Genomic DNA, 27,057 nt, shown 5'->3' on the forward strand with positions numbered 1-27,057 from the left:
TTCTATCTCTTCCAGGTCAAAAGTCAGGGGTCATCTCATACTTCCTGGTCCTCGAAGACCTCCAGGAAGAGCGGAGGGAAGAGTTCGTTGGGACACTCCACCTTCATGTGGAGGAAGCGGCTGGCGTGGCACGCCCCGATCATCCTCAGGTCTGTCACCTTCATCAGCAGCTTGGGCCAGAAGTGGGGAATGTTGTGCTTGCGGTGGTTGATGTAGTGCTCGAAGGCAAGCAGGTACGTCTCCTGGCACTTCTCTATCTTATCTACCGACGTCAGGCCCGAGCGATCTGAGAGGAATGCAAAATACATACCATTAAAGACCAATAATAATAATAATAATAATAAAGAAATGGTAGAGATATTGAAGCTTGTTCATAAAATGTTACAAACATAGGGAGACCTTCAGTGTGTTCATACAGCTGTTCTTTGTTCATAAAGTGGTTATGTCTGTTCTTAAAGTGGTTATGTCTGTTCTTAAAGTGGTTATGATCCTCTGTCCTTCCATCTGTTAATAGAGCAGTTGCGTTTGTTCATAGAGCTGATATGTCTGTTCAAAGCACTTATGTGTTTTCATAGCTATTATGTATGTTCATAGAGTTGTTATAACCTTTCACAGCCTCCTGGCTCCTCACCTGAGCTCATGAGGAGCACAGCCTGCAGCAGGGCCACCTCCGAGTCGTCCAGGTTAAACTGCGCCAGACTCTTGCCCAAATCAAAGATGGCGTCCGACACCACGCCCAGCCCGCCATTCTTCAGCTGCTCCCTCTTCACCGCCATCTCGCCGCTCAGGGTAAGCGTCTCGCTCTCTGGGTCGTAGCGCACAGCGGCACGAAGCGACATGATCTCCATACAGCAGCCTTTCAATAGGATGATCTGGTCCTCACAAGGCAGCTGGAGGGAGGAGAGGGAGACTGTTAGAGTGTACACAACAAACACAATCAGGTCATCCCATGGCAGTGAGGGGCCTGAGAGGAAACCTATAGTCAGCTGAAGTAGAAAGCACTTAAGGTTAACACACACACACACACACACAGACTGCAGGTCTCACAAGCTAACTATAGGGCATATGTACATTATACACAGCCTGGGCACAAACTGACAGAGATCATGTTATTAAATATCCAGTAATTCTAGCAGCTAACATAACCACAACAGTTTGCGACATTATTCCTTTGCTGGCTAGTGAGACAGTTATTTATAATGATAGGCCAGCTACAGACTACATAACTGGTGAATCACAACCTTTCGGGACTGTCTGTCGGAGACTGTGGATGACGGTGAGTACTGTGTGCGTGTGTGTGTGTGTGTGCGTGCGTGTGTGTGTGTGTGAAACAGCAGCATTATGTCCTCATTATAGAGCAGTATGAGTCATATAGAGGAGGCAGTGGTGAATATACAATATAACAAGTGTAATAACGCACACACGTAGGAATGAACAGTGTGGCAAACCTCTTCAAAGTTAGGAGTAGTTGGTTTCCCGTGGTTCCAGCTTCCTGCTTAAAAACAGGATGGGGTGTTCCACCCCTTCTACCTCTTGGGACAGCACTGCTCCCAAGCCGACCTCTGAAGCATCCGTTTGAACCACAAACTCTCTCTCAAAGTCTGGTACCACCAGCACTGGATTACAGCAGAGGGCCTCCTGTAATGTCCTAAATGCTTTGGTGGCCCTTTCATCCCACTTGACCATGTTTGGCCCTCTGGCTCTAGCCATATCGGTGAGTGGGGCGGCCACTGTGGCATAACTTGGGATGAACTTCCGGTAGTACCCGGTCAGCCCTAGGAAGGCTCGAACCTGCTTCTTATTTACTGGTTTCGGCCATTCTTTAATTGCCTCCACCTTCTTACGTTGGGGTTTGATTAATCCTCTTTCCACTGTGTATCCCAGATACTCCGTTTCCTCTAACCCCACATAACACTTGGCAGGGTTCGCCGTGAGCCCTGCCTTTCTAAGGGCGTCTAACACCGCCTGTACCCGGGGTAAGTGGGATTCCCAATCTGGGCTGTAGATCCCCATGTCATCTAAATAAGCTGCGGCGTATGTTTGGTGCGGTTTTAGGACCTTGTCCATGAGCCGTTGAAAGGTGGCTGGGGCCCCGTGTAGGCCGAATGGCATGACGGTGTATTGAAACAAACCGTCAGGGGTTGCAAAGGCTGTCTTTTCTTTGGCCCTGGGGGTCAGAGGAATTTGCCAGTACCCTTTTGTCAGGTCCAGGGTCGTAATGTACCGAGCTTTACCAATTTTCTCCAGTAGTTTGTCTACTCTGGGCATGGGGTAGGCATCAAACTTGGAGATTTCATTTACCTTCCGAAAGTCGTTACAGAACCGCAAAGACCCATCGGGCTTGGAGACCATCACAATTGGGCTAGACCACTCACTATGTGACTCTTCGATCACTCCAGCTGTCAACATTTTCTCCGTCTCTGCTCTAATCGCTGCCTGTCGAGCCTCGGGTACCCGATATGGCCTCATGCTCACTTTTCTCCCTGGTAGGGAAACGATATCATGAGCTGTAACCTCAGTTCGGCCGGGTACTTCTGAAAACACATCTGTTTTTCTGGATCAGGGTCTTTACTTCCTGTACTTGTGCTGGGGACAAAGTAGGTGAAATATTTACTTCAGCTGTCTCCTGAGTGTGTGTGGGGTACGTGACCATTAGTGTTTCTCTCTCTCTCCATGCTTTTAACAGGTTTATGTGATAGATCTGTTCCTGGGGCCGTCGACCTGGCTGTCGGATCCGATAATTAACTTCTCCTATTCTCTCCAGTACTTCATATGGTCCTTTCCATGTGGCTAGTAGTTTGCACTCTACCGTGGGGATCAGCACTAACACCTTATCTCCCGGTTGAAATTCCCTCAGGGTAGCCTGCCGGTTATAAGTGTGCCGCTGGTGCTCTTGTGCTTGTCTCATGTGCTTTCTGACGATGGGCATGACTGTGGCTATCCTGTTTTGCATTGCCGTGCTCTATGACACTAGTATACGGGGTGGATTGGTGTTCCCAGGTTTCCCGGGCGATGTCTAAGATTCCCCGGGGGTGCCTCCCATATACCAGCTCGAAGGGAGAAAACCCCAGCGAGGCTTGAGGAACCTATCTAATGGCAAACATCAGATATGGCAACATGCAATCCCAGTTTTTCCCATCCTTGTCGATTACCTTCCTGAGCATTGACTTCAGGGTCCGGTTGAATCTCTCAACCAGCCCGTCCGTCTGTGGATGGTAAACCGATGTCCTCAACTGTTTCACCTGCCACAATTTACAAAGGTCCGCCATAAGGCGGGACATAAAGGGGTCAGTAAGGATCTGGTCAGTAAGGATCTCCTTTGGGACCCCAACCCTGGTGAACAATAGCACTAGTTCCTTGGCGATATTTTTGGAAGCCATTGTCCGAAGGGGAATGGCTTCTGGGTAGCGAGTGGCATAATCTAGAATGACCAGAATGTATTGGTGCCCTCTGGCAGATTTGGGTAGTGGGCCCACTATGTCCATCGCTATCCTCTCAAATGGCGTTTCGATTATGGGGAGTGGCACTAACGGGCTTCTAAACGCTGGTCGGGGAGCTGTTACCTGGCACTCCGGGCACTCTCCACAATGCAGAGCCACTTCAGCCTGAATTCCTGGCCAGTAAAACCTCCTTACAATCCGGTCTCGGGTTTTATCGATACCAAGGTGTCCACCCAGAATGTGCCCATGAGCTAGATCCAGTACTGTCTTCCTGTACCGGGTGGGGACCAACAACTGTTCCACCACATCAACCCCTATTTTTGAGACTCTGTACACCAAACCATTTTTCATGATGAAGTGGGGAAAGCTATTAGGCATCATCCTATCATTTATGGGAGTACCATCTACGACCTGCACGTCTGCTCTGGCTTGCTGCAGGGTTGGATCCTGGTGTTGGGCCGTCCCGAAATTAGTCATGGACCCTGCCAGGTCTGCTGGTTCTAGATAGTCGTCCTCTGGATTCAGATCGACCCCAGCCCCACTAGTACTGGGCTGTTCATTATCAACGAGGTTTGCCACTTCATCCTCATCCTCCCCTACTAGTACCTGTGAGGTTGGCCCCTGGGAGACCTCTTTTCTTGGCCTTGGTTGAAGGCCCCATGCTTCTTCCTGCTTGGTCACGGTTGTTGGCTTCTCAAATATGCCGTTCTTTTGACCTAACTTCGCAAAGTTAGGAAAGTATCTACCCAATATTACATCATATGGCATCTTTGGGACCACGCCGACCTCATAATCCAGCAGACCGTCCTCTGTTTGTATGCTCACTAATGCTGTGGGGTACAGACGGGTATCCCCATGAATGCACGTAACACTGATATCCTGACTTGTATCCAGTTTATGGGTCGGCACTAGGTTTGCAACGACCAGGGTTAGCATACTGCCGGAATCCAGTAGTGCTTCAACCTCCTTCCCTTCAACCTTCACCCTGCACATATGTTTGTTTCTTGATCTTTCAAGTACAGTGGGACATGCATACCATATCTCATCTTCTTTTTCACCGAGGTTACATTGCATTGGCTCTTCTTTAATAGGGCAGTAGGCTGCAATATGTCCCGGTCGATTACAATTGTAACAGATAATAGGGTTCCGGGGGGGGAGACCTCCTTGACCCCCAGTCCCGGTTTCCGGTTTTTCCCTTAGTGTCTCGGCCCGATTCTGATTCTTTCCTCATGGCCCCACGCTGCTCTCCTCCCCCTCCCCCTGTTGGGACAGTCTTACCCTGTCCGCTGGTTCGCCCAGGCCTGGGGAATGGGAATCTTTCCTCCTGCGCCTGCTCAGCTGTTCCTGCCGTACAATACCGTTCAACCAGGCCCACGAGATGGTCGGCGGAAAGTACCTCGTTCTGGCCAACCCATCGTCGCACTTCTTGGGGTAGACCTCACTGAAACTGGTTGAGTACGATGGTCTCAACGACCTCGGCTTACGAACGGGTCTCCGGTCGCAACCATTTCCGTGCCAGGTGAATCAAGTCGAACATCTGTGTTCGGGGGGGTTGTCCCGGTCTGTAGGACCACTGGTGGAAGCGGTGTGCCCTCACGGTATCGGTCACTCCCAGTCTAGTCAGAATCTCTCCCTTGAGTTTATCGTAATCCTGTGCATCCTTCAACTCCAGGTCGAAATATGCTTTTTGAGCGTCCCCTGCCAGGTATGGTGCCAGAAGCCCTGCCCATTCTTCTTTCGGCCACTTCTCCCTCTCTGCCGTCCTTTCGAAGGTGGTAAGATATGCTTCCACATCATCCTGCGCTGTCATTTTTTGAAGAAAATGATTGGCCCACCTTTGGGTATTTGCAGCTGGTAACTGAGCCCCAATTTGGTCCGCTAGCCCCTTTTTTTTTCCTACCTAACCAGCGGTATGGTTAATCCAGTGCCCACACTCTCCACCACGTGTGGCAAACCTCTTCAAAGTTAGGAGCGTTTGTCACAAATTAAGTGGGAAACTGTCACCAAAGTCAGCCCAGAATGAAAGTTCTTTCGAACATGACAGTACCTGTGTGTTTGTTTCGCTGTCCTGGTCCACCCAGGCCGCAGGTAAGGTCAAGGATAGCAGGGTTCGGTACACAAATCTGGTTCTCGGTAGGTCCAGGTCTAAACGCCAACAGGTAAGTCCAAAACAGTCCAGCTCGTACACGGTAAATCCAGCCAATGTAGATTGTCTCTTTCTCAATGGTTCATAGATCCTTCCCGCCCTCTCTCTCTCTTCCTGGTTTTTATTGACCTTTTATCTGTGGGTCGGCTCCACCTTCTGAGGGTTCCCCTTGCTTCTGGGAATTGTAGTTTTGGCAGTCGGCCATTTTGTGATCTGTAGTTCTGATCGGGGTGGCCATTTTAGTGATCGGGCAGAGCCCGTTTATTAGTTCTGCCCTCACATATCTGCCATTTATCACTCGACCCCCTTCTTTGCCACAACAGACAGACACACACACCATAACAAACAGTTCTGCTGAAGGAGGAGAAAGAGGAGGAGGTAATCACAGTCAAGTGTGTGTTGATGAGCCCCATTAGAGACTCACAGGGCCAAATGAGGACACAGGACAGAGACCGATACACACAAACACACAGGCACACACTACACAAAGCACTTTAAACCCACCTCTGAGAACATGGTAAGTTTTTTGGCAAAGTCTACGACACGTGTGATGGCGGGGGTGATGATCTTGGTAAACTCGCTGAAGGCCTCCAGATCTACCTTGTCTCCGTCTGGGGTGGGAGCCCCGGGGGACTGACCTATGTCCTCAGGCTGGGGACACAAAGATGGCGTCTAATGAATAGTCCCACTGGGCAAACACATCAATCAACCTTCTGGTTTGAAATTTCAGTTGTCACCAGACCTGGGTTCAAAGTTATGCTCATTTAAATATTTTGTATTTATATACTTATTTTCATTGCATTTGAGTATTTCCAAATAATGTGGCAGAAATAAACTACTTCTATTTGAAGTATTTGAAACTATTTTTAAATGATTTCCTATAAATGGCCTACTAATTGAAACTATAAATAGTTGTTTCCAAATACATTATTTCAAAAACCCCTAGGACCTAACAGACCTGGGTTCAAATGCATGGAGTATTTAAAAATGTGTACTTGAAAATAAATGTGTGTGTATTTGAGTACTTTCCAAGTGTATTTCCAAATACATCCCAATATTCCACTACCTTTATTTTCAAATATACAGAAGCAGTCAAAAGTTTGGACACACCTACTCATTCAAGGGTTTTTCTTTATTTTTACTATTTTCTACATTGTAGAATAATAGTGAATACATCAAAACTATGAAAACAACACATATGGAATCATGTAGTAACCCAATATTTTTTTTAACAAATTAAAAAATATTTTATATTTGAGATTCTTCAAAGTAGCCACCCCTTGCCTTGGTGACAGCTTTGAACACTCTTGGCATTCTCTCAACCAGATTCATGAAGTAGTCACCTGGAATGCATTCTAATTAACAGGTGTTCCTTGTTAAAAGTTAATTTGTGGAATTTCTTTCCTTCTTAATGCGTTTGAGACAATCAGTTGTGTTGTGACAAGGTAGGGGTGGTTTACAGAAATAGCCCTATTTGGTAAAAGACCAAGTCTATATTATAGCAAGGACAACTCAAATATGCAAAGAGAAACGACAGTCCATCATTTCTTTAAGACATGAAGGTCAGTAAATGCGGAAAATTTCAAGAACTTTGTTGATAAAACCATCCAGCGCTATGATGAAACTGGCTCTCATGAGGACCGCCACAGGAAAGGAAGACCCAGAGTTACCTCTGCTGCAGAGGATAAGTTAGAGTTACCAGCCTCAGAAATTGCAGCCCAAATAAATGCTTTACAGAGTTCAAGTAATAGACACAACATCAACTGTTCAGAGGAGACTGCTTGAATCAGGCCTTCATGGTTGAATTTCTGCAAAGAAACCACTACTAAAGGACACCAATATGAAGAAGAGGCCAAGAAACACTAGCAATGGACATTAGACCAATGGAAATCTGTCCTTTGGTCTGATGAGTCCAAATTTGAGATTTTTGGTTCCAACCGCCGTGTCTTTGTGAGACGCAGAGTAGGTGAACGGATGATCTCCGCATGTGTGGTTCACAGTGCAGCCTGTTTTGTGTGTGCACGCGTGTGTGTGCGTGTGAGTTGATGTACTGAGTGAGTGAGTGAAACGATGTACCGAGTGAGTGAGTGAGTGAGTGAGTGAGTGAGTGAGTGAGTGAGTGAGTGAGTGAGTGAGTGAGTGAGTGAGTGGTGTACTGAGTGAGTGAGGTGATGTACTGAGTGAGTGAGGTGAGTGAGGTGATGTTCTGAGTGAGTGAGTGCGTGAGATTGTACCAGTGCTCCTTCTGTTCTGCTTGTTTTCGAGGCTGTTGTTATCAACACCTCAGATATGCACTGGATCAATCCATTCTGAGCAGATCCACGTCGACTTTACTTTCAACAATAAAACCATTTTAACATAGCCTCTGCATGCTATGTCTCCTTGGCATGGTTGCCAGGCAACAACTGTTTGGACCTCAGCGCCAAGGCAACCATCACTACGGAGACACATGTGTATGGGGGAAGTACTTTCCTCTTAGAGGGGGCTACGTAGAATTGGTTGCCAAGGCAACAGGGCAGATTCAGTAAGTGCTTTTCTGAATGGCATTCCTACTGTTAGTAGGAATGCAATGGAGCAATGTCTCCCCACAGGAGGTGGCATTCCTATGTGACAAGCAGTCCTCAACCAATCATTGCAGATTACATAAAACAACAATCTGACATAAAACAATGAATAAGGAGATGTGACTTGTGCAATTCAGCCAGTGAGTCAAACCTCCATTCACGAATTGGTGAATGGATCATTATTCACCAATTCGAGATTTTTAATTTACTGAGTAAACCGAGTACACCCACAAATATACCTGGTGTTGATTAGTTTAACTTAGTCTCGCTTAGCCCTAGCCTATCTTATTTTAGCCTAGCCTATAGCCTAGCCAACTTTAGATTAGCATAGCATTAGCCTAGCATCTCACCAGGAACTTGCGTTTCTGTTTCCAGTGGGAGCCCTGCGCGTTGGTGTGGTGGTGGGCCTCTGTCACATGGCGGATCAGCTCCCACTCCGAGCTGTCAGGCTCTGGACGCATCTGTAGAGTCTTCACGAACTCGTCCTTCTTCCTCTTCTCCCGGTTCTCCTCAATCAGACGACGCTTGGCTACCCGCTTAGAGTCGTCCAGCACCACTAAGGACACAGAGTTGTTTTGTGAACCTGCTGTATTTCAGTACTAAATGTAGAAGTAATGGAAATGTAAACCAGTGAGAAGGTAGGTGTGATATATTGTGAAATATATGGTTGACACTTATGGTTCCACACTCATGGAGTGTGACACTCACGGTCCATGGCCATGCCAACTGCGATGCACTTCCTGAAGCGACACAGTTGGCACTGGTTCCTTGTGATCTTGTCGATGATGCAGCAGCCATCGTACTTACAGGAGTATGCCGGGTGAAGGTTCTTCTGGATTGTGCGCCTGAAGAAACCCTGTGGACATTGCTTGCATCAACTTAGTTTTTTCAAAGTACGTTATCAACATAATGGCGTTATAATATCAACCACTTTGGTAGTTTGTTAGCTTAGGGGCTAAGTTTACAAAAATACAATTGGTTCTGCAATGTTGAAAATCCCATAACAAGGTGTGGAGACCAAAGTTTATTTTTCAATTTCAACTTATTTATTGAAGAAATAGGGAATTCTTTAACCTGTTAGGGCTAGGGGGCAGTATTTGCACGGCTGGATAAAAAAAATGTACCCGATTTAATCTGGTTACTATTCCTACCCAGTAACTAGAATATGCATATACTTATTATATATGGATAGAAAACACTCTAAAGTTTCTAAAACTGTTTGAATGGTGTCTGTGAGTATAACAGAACTCATTTGGCAGGCAAAACCCTGAGACATTTTCTGACAGGAAGTGGATAACTGATGTGTTGTATTACCTTTAAACCTATCCCATTGAAAAACACAGGGGCTGAGGAATATTTTGGCACTTCCTATTGCTTCCACTAGATGTCACCAGCCTTTACAAAGTGTTTTGAGTCTTCTGGAGGGAGATCTGACCGAACAAGAGCCATGGAACGATGATGGCCCATTAGACACCTGGCGCGCGAGTTCATGTTGGGTACCCTCGTTCCAATACGTTATAAAAGAGTATGCATTCGTCCACCTTGAATATTATTCATGTTCTGGTTAACAAAGGCCCTAATGATTTATGCTATACAACGTTTGACATGTTTGAACGAACGTAAATATATTTTTTCCCCTCGTTCATGACGAGAAGTCCGGCTGGCTTAGATCATGTGCTAACAAGACGGAGATTTTTGGACATAAATGATGAGCTTTTTTGAACAAAACTACATTCGTTATGGACCTGTGATACCTGGAAGTGACATCTGATGAAGAGAATCAAAGGTAATGGATTATTTACATAGTATTTTCGATTTTAGATCTCCCCAACATGACGTCTAGTCTGTATCGCAACGCGTATTTTTCTGGGCGCAGTGCTCAGATTATTGCAAAGTGTGATTTCCCAGTAAGGTTATTTTTAAATCTGGCAAGTTGATTGCGTTCAAGAGATGTAAATCTATAATTCTTTAAATGACAATATAATATTTTACCAATGTTTTCTAATTTTAATTATTTAATTTGTGACGCTGACTTGACTGCCGGTTATTGGAGGGAAACGATTTCCTCAACATCAATGCCATAGTAAAACGCTGTTTTTGGATATAAATATGAACTTGATAGAACTAAAAATGCATGCATTGTCTAACATAATGTCCTAGGAGTGTCATCTGATGGAGATTGTAAAAGGTTACTGCATCATTTTAGCTGGTTTTATGGTTTTGGTGACCCTGTCTTTGAATTGACAAAACATTACACACAACTCTTGTAAATGTACTGTCCTAACATACTCTAAATTTATGCTTTCGCCGTAAAACCTTTTTGAAATCGTAAAACGTGGTTAGATTAAGGAGATGTTTATCTTTCAAAGGGTGTAAAATAGTTTATTTGGATTCAAATTTGCCACTCTTGAAATGCACCTGCTGTTGATGGAGTGCACCACGGGTGGGACGCTAGCGTCCCACCTAGCCCATAGAGGTTAAGAAAAGTGCAAGGGTGACAATATACGGTATTTGGATGCAACTGTATATATTTTTTTAAATGTCACTAATATATGTCAATAATTTTGCGATAATTGTCGATAGTTAAATTAAATTATTAATATAAACAGTTAAATAACACTTCCTCCTTTAACCTGTTGGGGATAGGGGGCAGTATTGACACGGCCGGATAAAAAAAAACGTACCCGATTTAATCTGGTTACTACTCCTGCCCAGTAACTAGAATATGGATATAATTATTGGCTTTGGATAGAAAACACCCTAAAGTTTCTAAAACTGTTTGAATGGTGTCTGTGAGTATAACAGAACTCAATTGGCAGGCAAAAATCTGAGAAGATTCCTTACAGGAAGTGCCCTCTCTGACAAGATCTTGTTCTTCTTGTCTCTGTTTATTGAAGACTGAGGATCTTTGCTGTAACGTGACACTTCCTACGGCTCCCATAGGCTCTCAGAGCCCAGGAAAAAGCTGAATGATATCGAGGCAGCCCCAGGCTGAAACACATTTGCGCTTTTGGCAAGTGGCCGATCAGAGGACAATGGGCTTAGGCGCGTGCACGAGTCGACTCCATGCTTTATTTTCTTTCGTCTTTTTACCTAAACGCAGATTCCCGGTCGGAAAATTATCGCTTTTTTACGAGAAAAATGGCATAAAAATTGATTTTAAACAGCGGTTGACAAGCTTCGAAGTACGGTAATGGAATATTTTGAATTTTTTTGTCACGAAATGCGTCGTGCTTGTCACCCTTCTTTACCCTTTCGGATAGTGTCTTGAAATCACAAACAAAACGCCACTGTTTGGATATAACTATGGATTATTTGGGACCAAACTAACATTTGTTATTGAAGTAGAAGTCCTGGGAGTGCATTCTGACAAAGAACACCAAAGGTAATAACATTTTTCTTATAGTAAATCTGACTTTGGTGAGTGCTAAACTTGCTGGGTGTCTAAATAGCTAGCCCTGTGATGCCGGGCTATCTACTTAGAATATTGCAAAATGTGCTTTCACCGAAAAGCTATTTTAAAATCGGACATAGAGTGCATAGAGGAGTTCTGTATCTATAATTCTTAAAATAATTGTTATGCTTTTTGTGAACGTTTATCGTGAGTAATTTAGTACATTTTTAGTAAATTCACCGGAAGTTTGCGGGGGGTATGCTAGTTCTGAACGTCACATGCTAATGTAAAAAGCTGTTTTTTGATATAAATATGAACTTGATTGAACAAAACATGCATGTATTGTATAACATAATGTCCTAGGTGTGTCATCTGATGAAGATCATCAAAGGTTAGTGCTGCATTTAGCTGTCTTCTGGGTTTGATTATTTCTGGCTGGGTACTCTGCTGACATAATCTAATGTTTTGCTTTCGTTGTAAAGCCTTTTTGAAATCGGACAGTGTGGTTAGATTAACGAGAGTCTTGTCTTTAAAATGGTGTAAAATAGTCATATGTTTGAGAAATTGAAGTAATAGCATTTCTAAGGTATTTGAATAACGCGCCACAGGATTCCACTGGCTGTTACGTAGGTGGGACGATTTCGTCCCGCCGACCCTAGAGAGGTTAATGCATATACAAAGTAAAATCAGGTTATTCCCTAGTAGTTACCGTGGAATGCCTAGGTCATATAAAATGTTACCAAACCAGTCCTTGAAGTCCTACAGGCCAGTCATGGGCCATGTCTCTCACCTTGCAGCCCTCGCAGGTGATGCAGCGGTAATGGTAGCCGGTGGCCTTGTCTCCACATACCACACACGGCTCATCCTTCTCCAAGTAGCTGGGGATGTATCCCGGGACAGAGAGGTTCAGTGCTGAGGGAGAGATGGAGAGGAGGAGGAGAGAGGAAGTGGAGGAGAAAGAAAGAGGAGGAAAGAGGGAGTAGAGGAGGAAGAAGAGGGAGTACAGGAGGAGGAAGAGGGAGTACAGGAGGAGGAAGAGGAGGAGGACAGAGGCAGAAAAAGAGGAGGAAAGAAAGTGGAGGAGAAGGGAAGAAGAGGAAGAGGGAGTACATGAGGAAGAGGAGAGGGACGAGGTGGAGAGGAAGAAGAGAAGAGAAAAGTGTTAGCATGGGAGCAACAAAAGCACATGTACAGGAGAAGTGTGTATGCGTGTGTTTGATTAGGTCTGTGTGTGTCTTGTGTGGGCGCACGCACACACACACACACACACACACACACACACACACACACACACACACACACACACACACACACACACACACACACACACACACACACACACACACACACACACACACACACACACACACACACCTAATAGCATTCAAGGGGAAATCCTAAAGTCACTCACCACCTAAAGTATTCAGAGTAGAGAAATACATTTACCGCGTGGCGGTGCCAAGACTACACAGCTAAACATATTTATTCCTGACAATTCTAACTTGGAGTCCCTTCTTTTCGAACAATCTACTTAAAATAAATGGTTTCTCTCTCCAATTAATCTCCTGAAACGCGTGCCCGCGTCAGTCTAAAACACTGAAAGCAATTCTTTGGCAGATTCTCCACATACTGTAATACACCATATGTTTTAAGTAGAGAAAATACATATTTTTTAAATGATTTCACTGACCAGCTAGGAATGCTGTCGTGTGTATAAAACTCACCCCTCATAAAAATACTTTATACAAGGGTATCCAAAGCATGTGGCTGAGTGGCTAGAGAGTAAATGCTTGGAATAGCTAAATGATACAAAAATGTGTAAATCAGCATTGACTTGTCATTAACTGAGGAATAGTGGCCAATGGCTTGTACATGAACTTACCAGACATGCTCTTCAACGAACATGTGCTGTTCTTTCTCTTCCTTTTTGGTCCATTGGGCCACCTGGGGGGGGGGTTAACTTTTTAATTCAAACATACAGCCAGCACGTTAAAAAATAACATTCCAAAATACAAGCCGCCACCACCCACCAACCGTCCTGTAACCAAAAATCCCACCACACCCCAAAACACGATCAAAACAAGACAACTACAAAGCAGGGTAGCCATACAAATCTCTTCACAAGCTGACTACCATTTCATTGACAGGACAAACTACCTCCCATCCCCCAAACAACATATTCTTCTGAAAATCCCCCAATGTCATTCAGTTACTAGGCTCACAGTAACCTGGTTCCTATACGTAATCCACATAACATGACCATCTTAGTGATCTAACAAAACATACACCAGGCATACAACATCTGGACTACTGCCTGAAAAGACATGAGTGAGTGAGTGAGTGTGTGAGTGAGTGAGTGAGTGAGTGAGTGAGTGAGTGAGTGAGTGAGTGAGTGAGTGAGTGAGAGACATTAGAAACAGAGGGGGGAGCTAGAAAGAGAAATATGTGCAATTGAATCACAAAATTCATCAGACAAAGGTAGTTTCCGCTTAGAAAATGGAGGTTTCCAAGCACACACCACACACATTACCATCGGTTGATACCCAATGTTACAACACATCTATTTGGGTATTTCTGTTTTATTTTAACATCAAAGTCATTGACGTGTGCTGCTGCTCCCCTTAGGAGGAGCTGTTTTCTTTAGCCTGGTCAAGCAGGCTGACCACTGCACTCACGCTTCCTTTCACTTCACTTGTCAGAAGGGAAGCTATCGCAGATCAGGCTAGATTCATAAGGACAGAGCTCTTTCTCTGTCCTGGACGGGTCCCTGTGTCTTTCTCTATGCATATCCTCTCTGACATGGTCAATATAGTACACAGTCACTCCCTAACAACACCATTAGTTTTTGGCTCTTTCATTCACTCAGCCTCAAGGGCTCTGTGGTTATGTGGAGGGGGACGTGCCAGGACATTCACTTAACCATGCTCGTGCACACACACTCACGTACACACACATGTACAGGCGTCATAAGGAGACAAATTCCCTTGACACATCATTCATCCATGTATGACAGTTTTACAGATCAACCTCCGTCAAGTATCCCTAAATTGTGCTTCATTTAAATGACTGGTCTATCTTTATATAACATCAAGTTACAGTTGAAGTGAGAGTTATGATTGGCTTACGGCACATTGCCTTCAATGTGAGTTCAGTGATTCTCCATCTTCTCTCCTCCTCTATAGCCCTCTCCGTCCTCTCTCTACCTGTCCCTTCTCTACCCATTTCTCCATTCAATCTCTCCTGGTTCCCTCTCTCCCCTTCTCCATCAGAGATATGTTATTCCCAAAATGGTTTATCCTCCTTTTCAAATGTGAAAAACTTGGCATTGGCTGTTATATGCTCACACGCACACACCTGTTGATGCAGTAGGGTTGCAGAATATGCATGACTGCAGTCTGTATATCCCCCTGAGAGATCTGAATAGTATATCCTTCCAGAGCGATCCTCTCGGTACATTATCTGGGATGCTGTGATGTTGGCTGGGTGCTTCAGCTCTCACTACTCACTCTCTCTCACATTCCCTCCCACTCGCTTTCCCTCTCCTTTTCTGGAAGGGAGTATGTTGCTTTGCTTTCACTCTCCCAACCTCTCTCCTTCTCTCCCTCTCTCTCTCTCTCGCTCATGCTTTCATCTGTTGATCCCTTCCCCATGATGACAGCCAATTAGTGATAACTAGGGATGCACCTATATGAAACATTTGGCCGATACCCATAACCGATATTAACATTTTTAGCGGCCTTAAGCATTCTAGTACAATTAAATAGTTTAAAACACACACAAAAAAAGTTATTTTGCTGGCATTTACATATGTCCCCATTACCAGTAAGACATAATCAAAACCTATTTCTTTCACTTACTTGCTGTGCAGTTTCATTGTTCATTTGTTCAGTCTCAACCAGGATTTCATCATACATGTCAAGCAGTGAAGTTTCCGCTCCGTCTGTCCGTGGCCTCTTTTCCTAGGTGCACACTGTGTCCGTTTCCATCTTGTCCAGCAGTCTAACATTTCACGTAAACCCTGTTTGTCTGCATCAAAGTAGCAGTCCTTGTACCTAGCGTCGAGCATGGTGGCGACACAGTAGAGGCTCAGAGAGAACGCCACCGAATCGCTTGTTCACAACCTCTAGTAGATTACTTTTATAAGTTAACTCGACGGTCTGTGTTTGTTTTTGTTGAGCAGGCGTTTCAATGCCATGACAGGGTATCACGTCTGCTGCAGACGCAGTTGAGCTTATTTCTTGAGTCAGTTGTTTGAATAGAGATAGGAGTGTTCATGTTTCCAAGTTTCAAACATGTTCTCAAATGCCATTGAAATGGCAGCAGCGGTATGAGGACCAGCACATTCTTGAGTATGCAATACGGCTTTCCTCAGTAGGAAATCCTCGTCGACCCACTGTGCTGTCAGACTCAATGCTCATGGGGCTGACATTGCTGGTCCAAATGTCAGTCATGAAGCTAATAGCAGTGACGCCCATAGCAAGTAGCTCATGGATGTGAGTTTCAACAATACTGTGTAACTCCGGTAGGGCAACATCTGAAAAATAGCGCACTTGGTAGTGTGTACCGGTGCTCTACCAGTCAGCGAAAGCCAACATTACCCACGACAAAGAATGGTTGATTGTCAAGGGCAACGAATTCCATTATCTTGGGATTAATGGATTTCGCCTTTGAGTCGTCTTGCTGAAATTTTCTTACTCTTTCAAATGACTGCTCGACTTGTTAACTGCTCGATCCACACAGCAGACATTGTGGGCTAGGTTAGGCATGCTGTGTTGTGCATGTAGCGCTATATTTTACGTGGCGTCATTACGTCATCTACCTACGTTAGCTAATATCGGCCAATTCCGATATGCTTACCAATATATCATGCATCCCTAGTGATAACTATCACCTCATGTGACAGAGCTTTAGAAGAAACCTGTCTCTCTCTGTTCCATCCTTCCCTTCTCAAAATCCCTCAGTCCTCCCCCTCAGAATTACTTGATCTTTAATCCCAAATCACAGAGGCTTTGCTTATGTAATCATGGAGATTGTAGAATACAATGGGACCAATAGCTACCATGTTGTGACATTTTTATGCAACACCTGGTAAGTATTCCAATGATTCTCTTTGAATGGTGTTACAAAGGAAAATAAAATAGGTAAATGTGTTTAATTGATCAATAATATAAATATGTGTTTTATCAATTGCTCTTAGTTCTCAGTGTTTTGAAATTCACTGCTGGTGTTGAATTTAGAGAAACCACAAACTGAAACACAAGCAGTTTTTTATATATACACTGAACAAAAATATAAACGTAATGTGACAATTTAAGATTTTACTGAATTACAGTTCATATAAGGAAATCAGTCAATTGAAATAAACCAGTCAGTATGTGGTGTGACCGTCATTTGCCTCATGCAGCGCGGCACATCTCCTTTGCATAGAGTTAGTTGACATTGGAGGCAGCTTATGGTAGAGAAATGAACATAAAATTATCTGGCAACAGCTCTGGTAGACCTTCATACAGTCAGCATGCTAATTGCACGATCCCTCAAAACCTGTGGCATTGGGTTGTATGACAAAACTGCACATTTTAGAGTGGCCTTTTTTTGTCCCCAGCACAAGGTGCACCTGTGTAATGAGCATGCTGTTTAATCAGCTTCTTGATATGCCACACCTGTCAGGTGGATGGGATTCTTTTGTCAAAATAAAAATTCTCACCAACGGGGATCTAAACAAATTTCTGCACAAAATTTGAGAGAAATAAGCTTTTTGTGCATATGGAACATATTGGGAATCTTTAATTTCAGCTCATGAAACATGGGACCAACACTTTACATGTTGCATTTATATTTTTGTTGAGTGTGTATATACAGTACCAGTCAAAAGTTTGGACACATCTACTAATTCAAGGGTTTTTCTTTATTTTTACTATTTTCTACATTGTAGAATAATAGTGAAGACTTCAAAACTATGAAATAACACATATGGAATCATGTAGTAACCAAAAAAGCGTTAAACAAATCAAAATGTTATATTTAAGATTCCTCAAAACCCTTTGCCTTGATGACAGCTTTGCAAAGTGAAAACATGTTTTTAGAAATGTTTGCAAATGTAACGAAATACATAAATATCTAATTTACGTAAGTATTCACACCCCTGAGTCAATACTTTGTAAAAGCACATTTGGCAGCGATTACAGCTGTGAGTCTTTCTGGGTAAGTCTAAGAGTTTTCTACACCTGGATTGTGCAACATTTGCCAATTATTATTTTCAAAAGTCTTCAAGCTCTGTCAAATTGGTTGTTGATCATTGCCAGAAAACCATTTTCAGGTCTTGCCATAGATTTTCAAGTAGATTTAAGTCAAAACTGTAACTCAGCCACTCAGGAACATTCACTGTGTTCTTGGTAATCAACTCCAGTGTAAATTTGGCCTTGTGTTTTAGGTTGGTGTCCTGCTGAAAAGTGAATTAATCTCCTAGTGTCTGGTGGAAAGCAGACTGAACCAGCTTTTTCTCTAGGATTTTGCCTTAGCTTCATTCACTTTCTTTTTTATCCTGAAAACATTTCAGGTCTTTAAAGATTACAAGCATACCCATAACATGATGCAGCTAACACTACGCTTGAAAAAGTTAATTGCTTTGCCACATTTTTTGGAGCATTACTTTAGTGCCTTGTTGCAAACAGGATGCATGTTTTGGAATATTTTCATTTTGTACAGGTTTCCTTGTTTTCACTGTCAATTAGGTTAGTATTGTTGAGTAACTACAATGTTGTTGATCCATCTTCAGTTTTCCCCTATCACAGACATTAAACTCTGTAACTGTTTTAAATCCACCATTGGCCTCACGGTGAAATCCCTGAGTGGTTTCCTTCCTCACCAGCAACTGAGTTAGAAAGGATGCCTATATCTTTGTTGTGACTGGTTGTAGTGATACACCATGCAAAGTGTAATTAATATTATCATGCGCAAGGGAATATTCAACGTCTGCTTTTACATTTTTTTTTTTTTATCTACCAATAGGTGCCCTTCTTTGCGAGGCATTGGACAATGGGCCTGGTATTTGTGGTTGAATCTGTGCTTGAAATTCACTGCTCGACAGACCTTACAGATAATTGTATGTGTGGGTTACAGAGATGAAGTAGTCATTCAAAAATCATGTTAAACACTATTACTGCACACAGTGAGTTTATGCAACTTATTATGTGATTTGTTAAGCACATTAACACTTTTACTCCTGTACTTATTTAGGCTTGCCATAACAAAGGGGTTGAACACTTGACATTTCAGCTTTTGATATTTTATTAATTTGTAAACATTTTGAAAAATGTTAGTCCACTTTTACACCATGGGGTATTTTTTTATTCAGGCTGTAGTATAACAAAATGTGGAAAAAGTTCAGCGGTGTGAATACTTTCTTTAGGCACTGTATATACAGTAAAAACTATACAGTGTATTAGTAAAGTATTCAGACACCTTGACTTTTTCCACATTTTGTTACATTACAGCCTTATTCTAAAATGGATGCAATTGTTTTTATTCCATCAATCTACACACAATAGCAGAGCAAAAACTGTTTTTTAGAAATGTTGCAGATTTATTAAGAATAAAAAAACTGAAATATCATATTTACGTAAGTATTCAGACCCTTTACTCCGTACTTTGTTGAAGCACCTTTGGCAGCGATTAAAACCTTTGAGTATTCTTGGGTATGACGCTACAAGCTTGTCACACCTGTATTTGGGGAGTTTCTTCCATTCTTGTCTGCAGATCCTCTCAAGCTCTTTCCGGTTGGATATGGAGTGTTGCTGCACAGCTATTTTCAGATCTCTCCAGAGATGATAGATTGGGTCCGGGCTCTGGCTAGGCTACTCAAGGACATTCACTTGTCCCGAAGCCACTCCTGCGTTGTTTTGGCTATGTGCTTATGGTAGTTGTCCTTTTGGAAGATGAACCTTCGCCCCGGTCTGAGGTCCTGAGCACTCTGGAGCAGGTTTTCATCAAGGATATCGCTGTACTTTGCGCCGTTCATCTTTCCCTTGATCCTGACTAGTCTCCCATTCCCTGCTGTTGAAAAACATCCCCATAGCATGATGCTGCCACCACCATGCTTCACCGTTGGGATGGTGCCAGGTTTCCTCCAGACGTGACGCTTGGCAATCAGCCCAAAGAGCTTGGTTTCATCAGACCAGAGAATCTTGTTACTCATTGTATAAGAGTCATTTAGATGCCTTTTAGCAAACTCCAAGTGGGCTGTCATGTGGATTTTACTGAGGAGTGGCTTCCGTCTGGCCACTCTACCATAAAAGCCTGATTGGTGGAGTGCTGTAGAGATGGTTGTCCTTTTGGAAGATTCTCCCATCTCCACAGAGGAACTCTGGAGCTCTGTCAGAGTATTAGAAATCAAGTAGTAGAAACATCTCAAGGATGATCAATGGAAACAGGATGCAACAAAGCTCAATTTTAGAGTCTCACAGCAAAGGGTCTGCAAACCTTACAAGGTATTTCTGTTTTTTATTTTTAATAATTTGCAAAAATGTCTAAAAACCTGTTTTCACATTGTCATTATGGGGTATTGTGTGTAGATTGATGAGCAACATTTTGTATTTAATACATTTTATAATGAGGCTGTAACGTAACAAAATGTGGAAAATGTTAAAGGCTGTGAATACTTTCCGAATGGACTGTACATACAAAAGTACGTGGACACCCCTTCAAATTAGTGGATTTGGCTATTTCAGCCACACCCGTTGCTCCATAGACAAACATTGGTAGTAGAATGGCCTTACTGAAGAGCTCAGTGAATTTCAACTTGGCATAGTCATAGGATGCCTGCTTTCCAACAAGTCAGTTCATCAAATGTCTGCAATGTTAATGCCGTTATTGTGAAGGGGAAACGTCTAGGAGCAACAATGGCTCAGCCGCGAAGTGGTAGGCCACACAAGCTCACAGAGTGCTGAAGCATGTAAAAATCATCTGTCCTTGGTTATAAAAATCACTACAGAGTTCCAAACTACCTCTGGAAGCAACGTCAGCACAATAACTGTTTGTCAGGAGCTTCGTGAAATCTGTTTCCAAGCAGCCACTCACAAGCCTAAGATCACCATGCGCAATGACAAGCGTTGGTTGGAGTGGTGTAAAGCTCGCCACCATTGGAAACACGTTCTCTGGAGTGATGAATCACCCTTTACCATCTGGACGAATCTGGGTTTGGCCAGGAGAACGCTACCTGCCAAAATGCATAGTGCCAACTGTAAAGTTTGGTGGATGAGGAATAATGGTCTGGGGCGGTTTTTCATGGTTCGGGCTAGGTTCCTTACTTCCAGTGAAGGGGAATCTTAACGCTACAGCATACAATGAAATTCTAGACAATTCTGTGCTTCCAACTTTGTGGCAACAGTTTGGACAGGCCCTTTCCTTTTCAGCATGACAATGCCCCCGTGCACAAAGTGAGGTCCATACAGAAATGGTTTGTTGAGATGGGTGTGGAAGAACTTGACTGGCCTGCACAGAGCCCTGACCTCCACCCCATCGAATACCTTTGGGATGAATTGGAATGCCGACTGCGAACCAGGCCTAATCGTCCAACATCAGTGCCCGACCTCACTAATGCTCTTGTGGCTGAATGGAAGCAACTATCTGCATCAATGTTCCAACATCTAGTGGAAAGCCTTCCCAGAAGAGTGGAGGCTGTTATAGCAGCAAATGGGGGATCAACTCCATATAAATGCCCATGATTTTGGAATGAGATGTTCGGAGAGCAGGTGTCCACATACTTTTGGTCATGTTGTGTATATGTAAACCACATCAGGGAACAGGATATCATGTTAAAGGCATTACAGTTGCTTAGATACCTTTTGTATGCAGTGTATCTAGTCAAGGCTAAATAAGGCTAGGCGTCCCGCTAGCGGGACACCTGTTGACAACTTCCGATGAAATTGGAGGGCATGCAATTCAAATAAATAATCATAAAAATTATGGATATTAACCTGTTATGGCTAGGGGGCAGTATTTTCACGGCTGGATAAAAAACGTACCCGATTTAATCTGGTTACTACTCCTGCCCAGTAACTAGAATATGCATATAATTATTGGCTTTGGATAGAAAACACTCCAAAGTTTCTAAAACTGTTTGAATGGTGTCTGTGAGTATAACAGAACTCAAATGGCAGGTCAAAACCTGAGAGATTCCTTTACAGGAAGTGGCCTGTCTGACCATTTCTTGAACTTCTTTGCCATCTCTATCCTTTACAAAGGATCTCTGCTCTAACGTGACACTTCCTACGTCTTCCATAGGCGCTCAGAGCCCGGGAAAAACCTGAATGTCGTCATCCCAGCCCCAGGCTGAAACACATTATCGCCTTTCTCAAGTGGCCGATCAAGGGACTGTGGGCTTAGGCGCGTGACCTGGCCGCCCCCGTCTTTGTGATTTTTCCTCTGTTTGCCGAAAAGGAGATTCCCGGTCGGAATATTATCGCTTTTTTACGAGATAAATTGCATAAAAATTGATTTTAAACAGCGGTTGACATGCTTCGAAGTACGGTAATGGAATATTTAGAATTTTTTTGTCACGAATTGCGCCATGCGCACGACCCTGATTTACCATTTCGGATAGTGTCTGGGACGCACGAACAAAACGGCGCTATTCGGATATAACGATGGATTATTTTGGACCAAACCAACATTTGTTATTGAAGTAGCAGTCCTGGGAGTGCATTCTGACGAAGACAACAAAAGGTAATCAAACTTTTATAATAGTAAATCTGATTTTGGTGAAGGCTAAACTTGCTGGGTGTCTAAATAGCTAGCCCGTGATGGCTGGGCTATGTACTTAGAATATTGCAAAATGTGCTTTCACCAAAAAGCTATTTTAAAATCGGACATATCGAGTGCATAGAGGAGTTCTGTATCTATAATTCTTAAAATAATTGTTATGCTTTTTGTGAACGTTTATCGTGAGTAATTTAGTAAATTGTTAGTAAATTCCCCGGAAGTTTGCGGGGGGTATGCTAGTTCTGAACGTCACATGCTAATGTAAAAAGCTGTTTTTTGATATAAATATTAACTTGATTGAACAAAACATGCATGTATTGTATAACATAATGTCCTAGGTGTGTCATCTGATGAAGATCATCAAAGGTTAGTGCTGCATTTAGCTGTCTTCTGGGTTTTTGTGACATTATATGCTAGCTTGAAAAATGGGTGTCTGATTATTTCTGGCTTGGTACTCTGCTGACATAATCTAATGTTTTGCTTTCGCTGTAAAGCCTTTTTGAAATCGGACAGTGTGGTTAGATAAAGGAGAGTCTTGTCTTTAAAATGCTGTGAAATAGTCATATGTTTGAAAAATTGAAGTTTTTGTATTTTTGAGGAATTTGTCATTCGCGCCACGCCTATCATTGGATATTGGAGCAGGTGTTCCGCTAGCGGAACGTCTAGATGTAAGAGGTTAAACATTTAGGTACATACAAGCATCTTATATCGGTTAAAATATTAAATTCTTGTTAATCTAACGGTATTGTCCGATTAACAATAGGCTTTACAGCGAAAGCATGCCATGCGATGTTTGAGGACGGCACCCCACATCAAAATATTTTTCAACCAGCACAGGCTTCATAAAATCACAAATAGCGATTAAATATTCTCTTACTTTTTGAAAATCTTCCTCTGATTTGCAATCCAAAGGTTACCAGGTTACAAACCTGCAATCTGAAGGTTACAACATGCATGGTCATTTTGTTAGATAAAATCCTTCTTTATATCCCAAAAAGTCAGTTTAGTTGGCGCCATCGATTTGAGAAATCCACTTGTTCAACATGCAGAGAAAGGAATCCAAAAAGTTACCGCTAAACTTTGTTAAAACAAGTCAAAATACATTTCCACTTAATCCTCAGGTACCCTAAAATGTAATTAAACTATAATATTTAATATGGAAAGAAGTATGTTTAATAGGAAAGCAAAATTAGCAGGTGTGCGTCCTCTTTGTCGCGTGCGCACAGACTGATTTCCAACTGACTCCCAGTACTAAAACTCAAAATTCTTCCTCGTTTGGGAAGAAACAAGCCTGAAACCTTGAATAAAGACTGTTGATATCTAGTGGAAGCCATAGGAATTGCAATCTGGGAGCTGGAATTTCATATGCCCCATAGCTTTCCATTGTAAGAGCATGGGATCTCAAAAAAACAAAATGTAGGTTGGTTTTTCTTTGGATTTTCTCCTACTATATCAATTGTGTTATAGTCTCATACATTATTTTAACATTTCTACAAACTTCAAAGTGTTTTCTATCCAATGGTCCAAATTATATGCATATCCTGGCTTCTGGGCCTGAGTAACAGGCAGAAAAAAGGACCCTAGCCTGAAGAAGTTGATGTTTGACAAGTCTTGACCACCGACTGACTGGCCAAACATATATTTTTTTCTTTACTGAACCTTTCACTACATTGAGATTGGATTAATGGTCTGCTGGCTGGTTTCTTTTCACAGATCCTCTTTAACTCAGGAGGTCTTATGTATCTGGTCCTGTTCCTGAGCTGCCTATTCACTCAGAAGTCAGGTGTGTGTGTCTGCCTATTAACTTGGCTGGGTTCTTGAACTGCATAGCTTTCAGTAATCAAGGCTGTGATGTCACACACTGGCATCACTGATATGACTAGTAGCTGTTGTCACTATCTGGGTGTGATTAGAAGTACTGTGCTTTGTAATAACAAAGTAAACTATGCTAACCACCTAGTAAACTAACATGCGTAAACATTACAATATTCTCTCAGTCACTGACCAGCCCATCAGGCCAAACATTCGTCAATAACTGCGCACACACACGTGTACACATGCACGCGCACACACACGGTGCTAGGATGTCACCGATGCAGGAAAAAGCTTGTGAATAACAAACAGGCTTGTTGTTGCAGGACAGGACATAGTGTTTGAGTCTGATGGGAACACAACCTGGTCTCAGAGCATTTCATATTATTCTGTAAGTAAATCCGTGTACCCCATTTGGTATGATATGTTACACTTGGCATTGTTACATAAGACAGATGGTTACTGAAGGCCAAAACTAAAGTAGGGTGGTTGGTCGGGCGTATAACACGAACGTCTAGCAACCCAAGTTTTAATCTCATCAGACAACTTTAGATGCCGTCTTAGCTACTTTGAAACTAAGTAGCATGTTAGCTAACCCTTCCTCTAACCTTAACCCTTTAACCTAAGGGTTAGCCTAAACATAACCCTAACCCCTAGCCTAGCTAAAGTTAGCCACCTAGCTAGAATTTGTAACATAACATGTTTTTCAAATGTGTAACATATTGTACGTTTTGCAAATTCGATACATAACGTACAGTACAATACGAATTGTAATTCGTAACATATCATACCAAATGGGTGATGGACATCCACAAATTAATACATACCACACGAAACGTAACATATTATACTAAATGGAGTATGTTGGATTTAAGTACAGAATAATACGAAATGCTCTGAGATCAGGTTGGGGAACAACATAAATACAGAGAAATGTTGTTAAATCTTATCTATAGTCATCTCTGGGGACATGCTGTATGTGTACACACGTTGTGTGCATCAAGTTAAACACTGACCCCATTTTACAGGACACGTAAGATCAGTCAAGGAAGGCAAGTAGAGCACTGAGAAATGTAATTATTTTTACTTCACTTATCTAGATAATGTATTATCGAATATTCTTAACAATTATCTAAAGCAGGGCTCTTCAACCCTGTTCCTGGAGAGCTACCATCCTGCAGATTTTCGCTCCAACCCTAATCTAGTGCATATGATTATAATAATTAGCGGGTTGATAAACTTAATCAGGTTATTTACAACTGAGGTTGGAGCGAAAACATACTGGAGGGTAAGCACTTCAGGAACAGAGTATATTGATCAGTGCATAAAGTTAATATCAATATCCACTTGTACCTGAAGTTAATGAATAATAAAGGTTTGAATTTGAAACAGCTTGAGGACTCTTTGGTTCCGCTGTTGATCTTCAGAGTGGATAAGCAAAGCCCCTGAATATATGTGTATTCATAAACGCTTCCTTTTTCACACTCCTTATTAAATTAAAGCTGGTAAGTGAAATGATGTGGTGGGCGCCAAACTTCCCTGAGAATGTTCAGACGCTGCTCTCCACAGAGTTAATCCTAATGCGCCCACACACACGGGCACACACAGTAGCGGCATCACTGTGATTGCCCCAGGGCTCCGTGTGTGTATGAGACCAAAGAGCTGAGTGACTCAGAGATCACCGGGGGGGGGGGGGGGGGGGGGTTATGCATGAGGCAGCTCACACAAGGACACGTGCATGTGCACAGACATCCTCCGTGCACACACACACAGCGACATACACACATGCACACACCCAGAGCGACACACACACACATCGAAACATAAATAGCGACACACAAGAGACAATCCCCTGCTGGCGTCACATATTGATGTGTCCTGAGTTGTCCTCTGCTTTCATGCCGTTCCATCTGACCCCCCTTACTCCTAATCCTACACTCTGTTATGTTAATCCCTGCACAGTGGACACACACACACACATACTCACACACCATATCCTCTATAGTATAGGCATATAATCCATACATCCCTTCATTAACATATAAAATACAGTACATTCGACACACAGATTTAAAATCTAACGTGTGTATTTCTCTACCGCGGTCTGTGCTCATTTAAAAATGTGACTCCAATTTGCTGGATAAATTCAGCATCTGCACATTTAATGAGAAGGAAAGCGCTACGCATGTGAGGGCACGTGTTGGGCAGGAGGCAGTGCTTCTCTACAACTCCCTCTACATTCCTCCCCTCATTTTTACATTGTGTTTACTGTAAATCTATGGAGTGTGTGTGAGCGTCCATGCCAGAGTTTGTGTGTGTGTGTGTGTGTGTGTGTAACTGGATGTATAAATCTGGATCTCCAGATTTATACATTAAATTGCATTATATAACTTCTATCTCTTCCCCTCTACATATGACACACTGTTATGCAATCCTCAGAGGTAGCGTTAAAAAATCATTTGGGATGAACTAAGTGCTGTATTGTGTATCTGAAATGTTACGGATGTTGTTGTTACAATCCCACACACAGAAATCCCCCTCGTACACAGCAGGGAACAGGGAGGATCATGGACTGACCGTTTCTCATCTCCCTCTGATGAGTTGGGGTCCTCGACGTTGGAAATGGCCTCCATTCACCTCAATTCCATCCAGCGGACAATGAGCGGAGACTGAGGGCGGGCCCCAACCTCACTAGCCTGCTCAGCATTCGCAGTTTTCCCCGTCAAACGACGGCCATCGATGGATGGCAGCGGTGACCCGTTCCCCGGAGATGGTTGTGTGGAACATCGGTGGGGCAGGCCCACCTCCAGTTCTAGAGGCTAACACGTGATGAGCTGAGAAAAGGACACCCCTCTGGAACCTGTGAGGGGACAAACAGAGAAATTAGAAAAGGTTTGAACCATGTTGAAGATTAGCAGAGATGAACAGATACATAAAATATAC

At 43.0% G+C, this 27,057-nt stretch overlaps 1 protein-coding gene across 2 annotated transcripts; it reads right to left on the reverse strand.

Annotated features, from left to right (window-relative positions):
• Positions 1–26,974, reverse strand: LOC106583871 (thyroid hormone receptor alpha-like). Of its 2 annotated transcripts, XM_014168488.2 has the most exons (8): positions 26,692–26,974; positions 13,427–13,488; positions 12,335–12,456; positions 8,859–9,006; positions 8,501–8,706; positions 6,091–6,237; positions 632–890; positions 1–286 (listed from the first exon to the last, which is right to left on the reverse strand). In XM_014168488.2, exons 1-8 carry the CDS (start codon positions 26,745–26,747, stop codon positions 36–38), a joined length of 1,251 nt encoding a protein of 416 aa, XP_014023963.2. In that variant the 5' UTR covers positions 26,748–26,974; the 3' UTR covers positions 1–35. The 2 variants fall into 2 exon arrangements, with proteins under 2 accessions (XP_014023963.2, XP_045562231.1); XM_045706275.1 differs by lacking the exon at positions 6,091–6,237.
• Positions 26,975–27,057: the final 83 nt, after the last annotated feature.

Source organism: Salmo salar, chromosome ssa23 (assembly GCF_905237065.1).
Source record: "Salmo salar chromosome ssa23, Ssal_v3.1, whole genome shotgun sequence".
Lineage (NCBI taxonomy): Eukaryota > Metazoa > Chordata > Actinopteri > Salmoniformes > Salmonidae > Salmo > Salmo salar.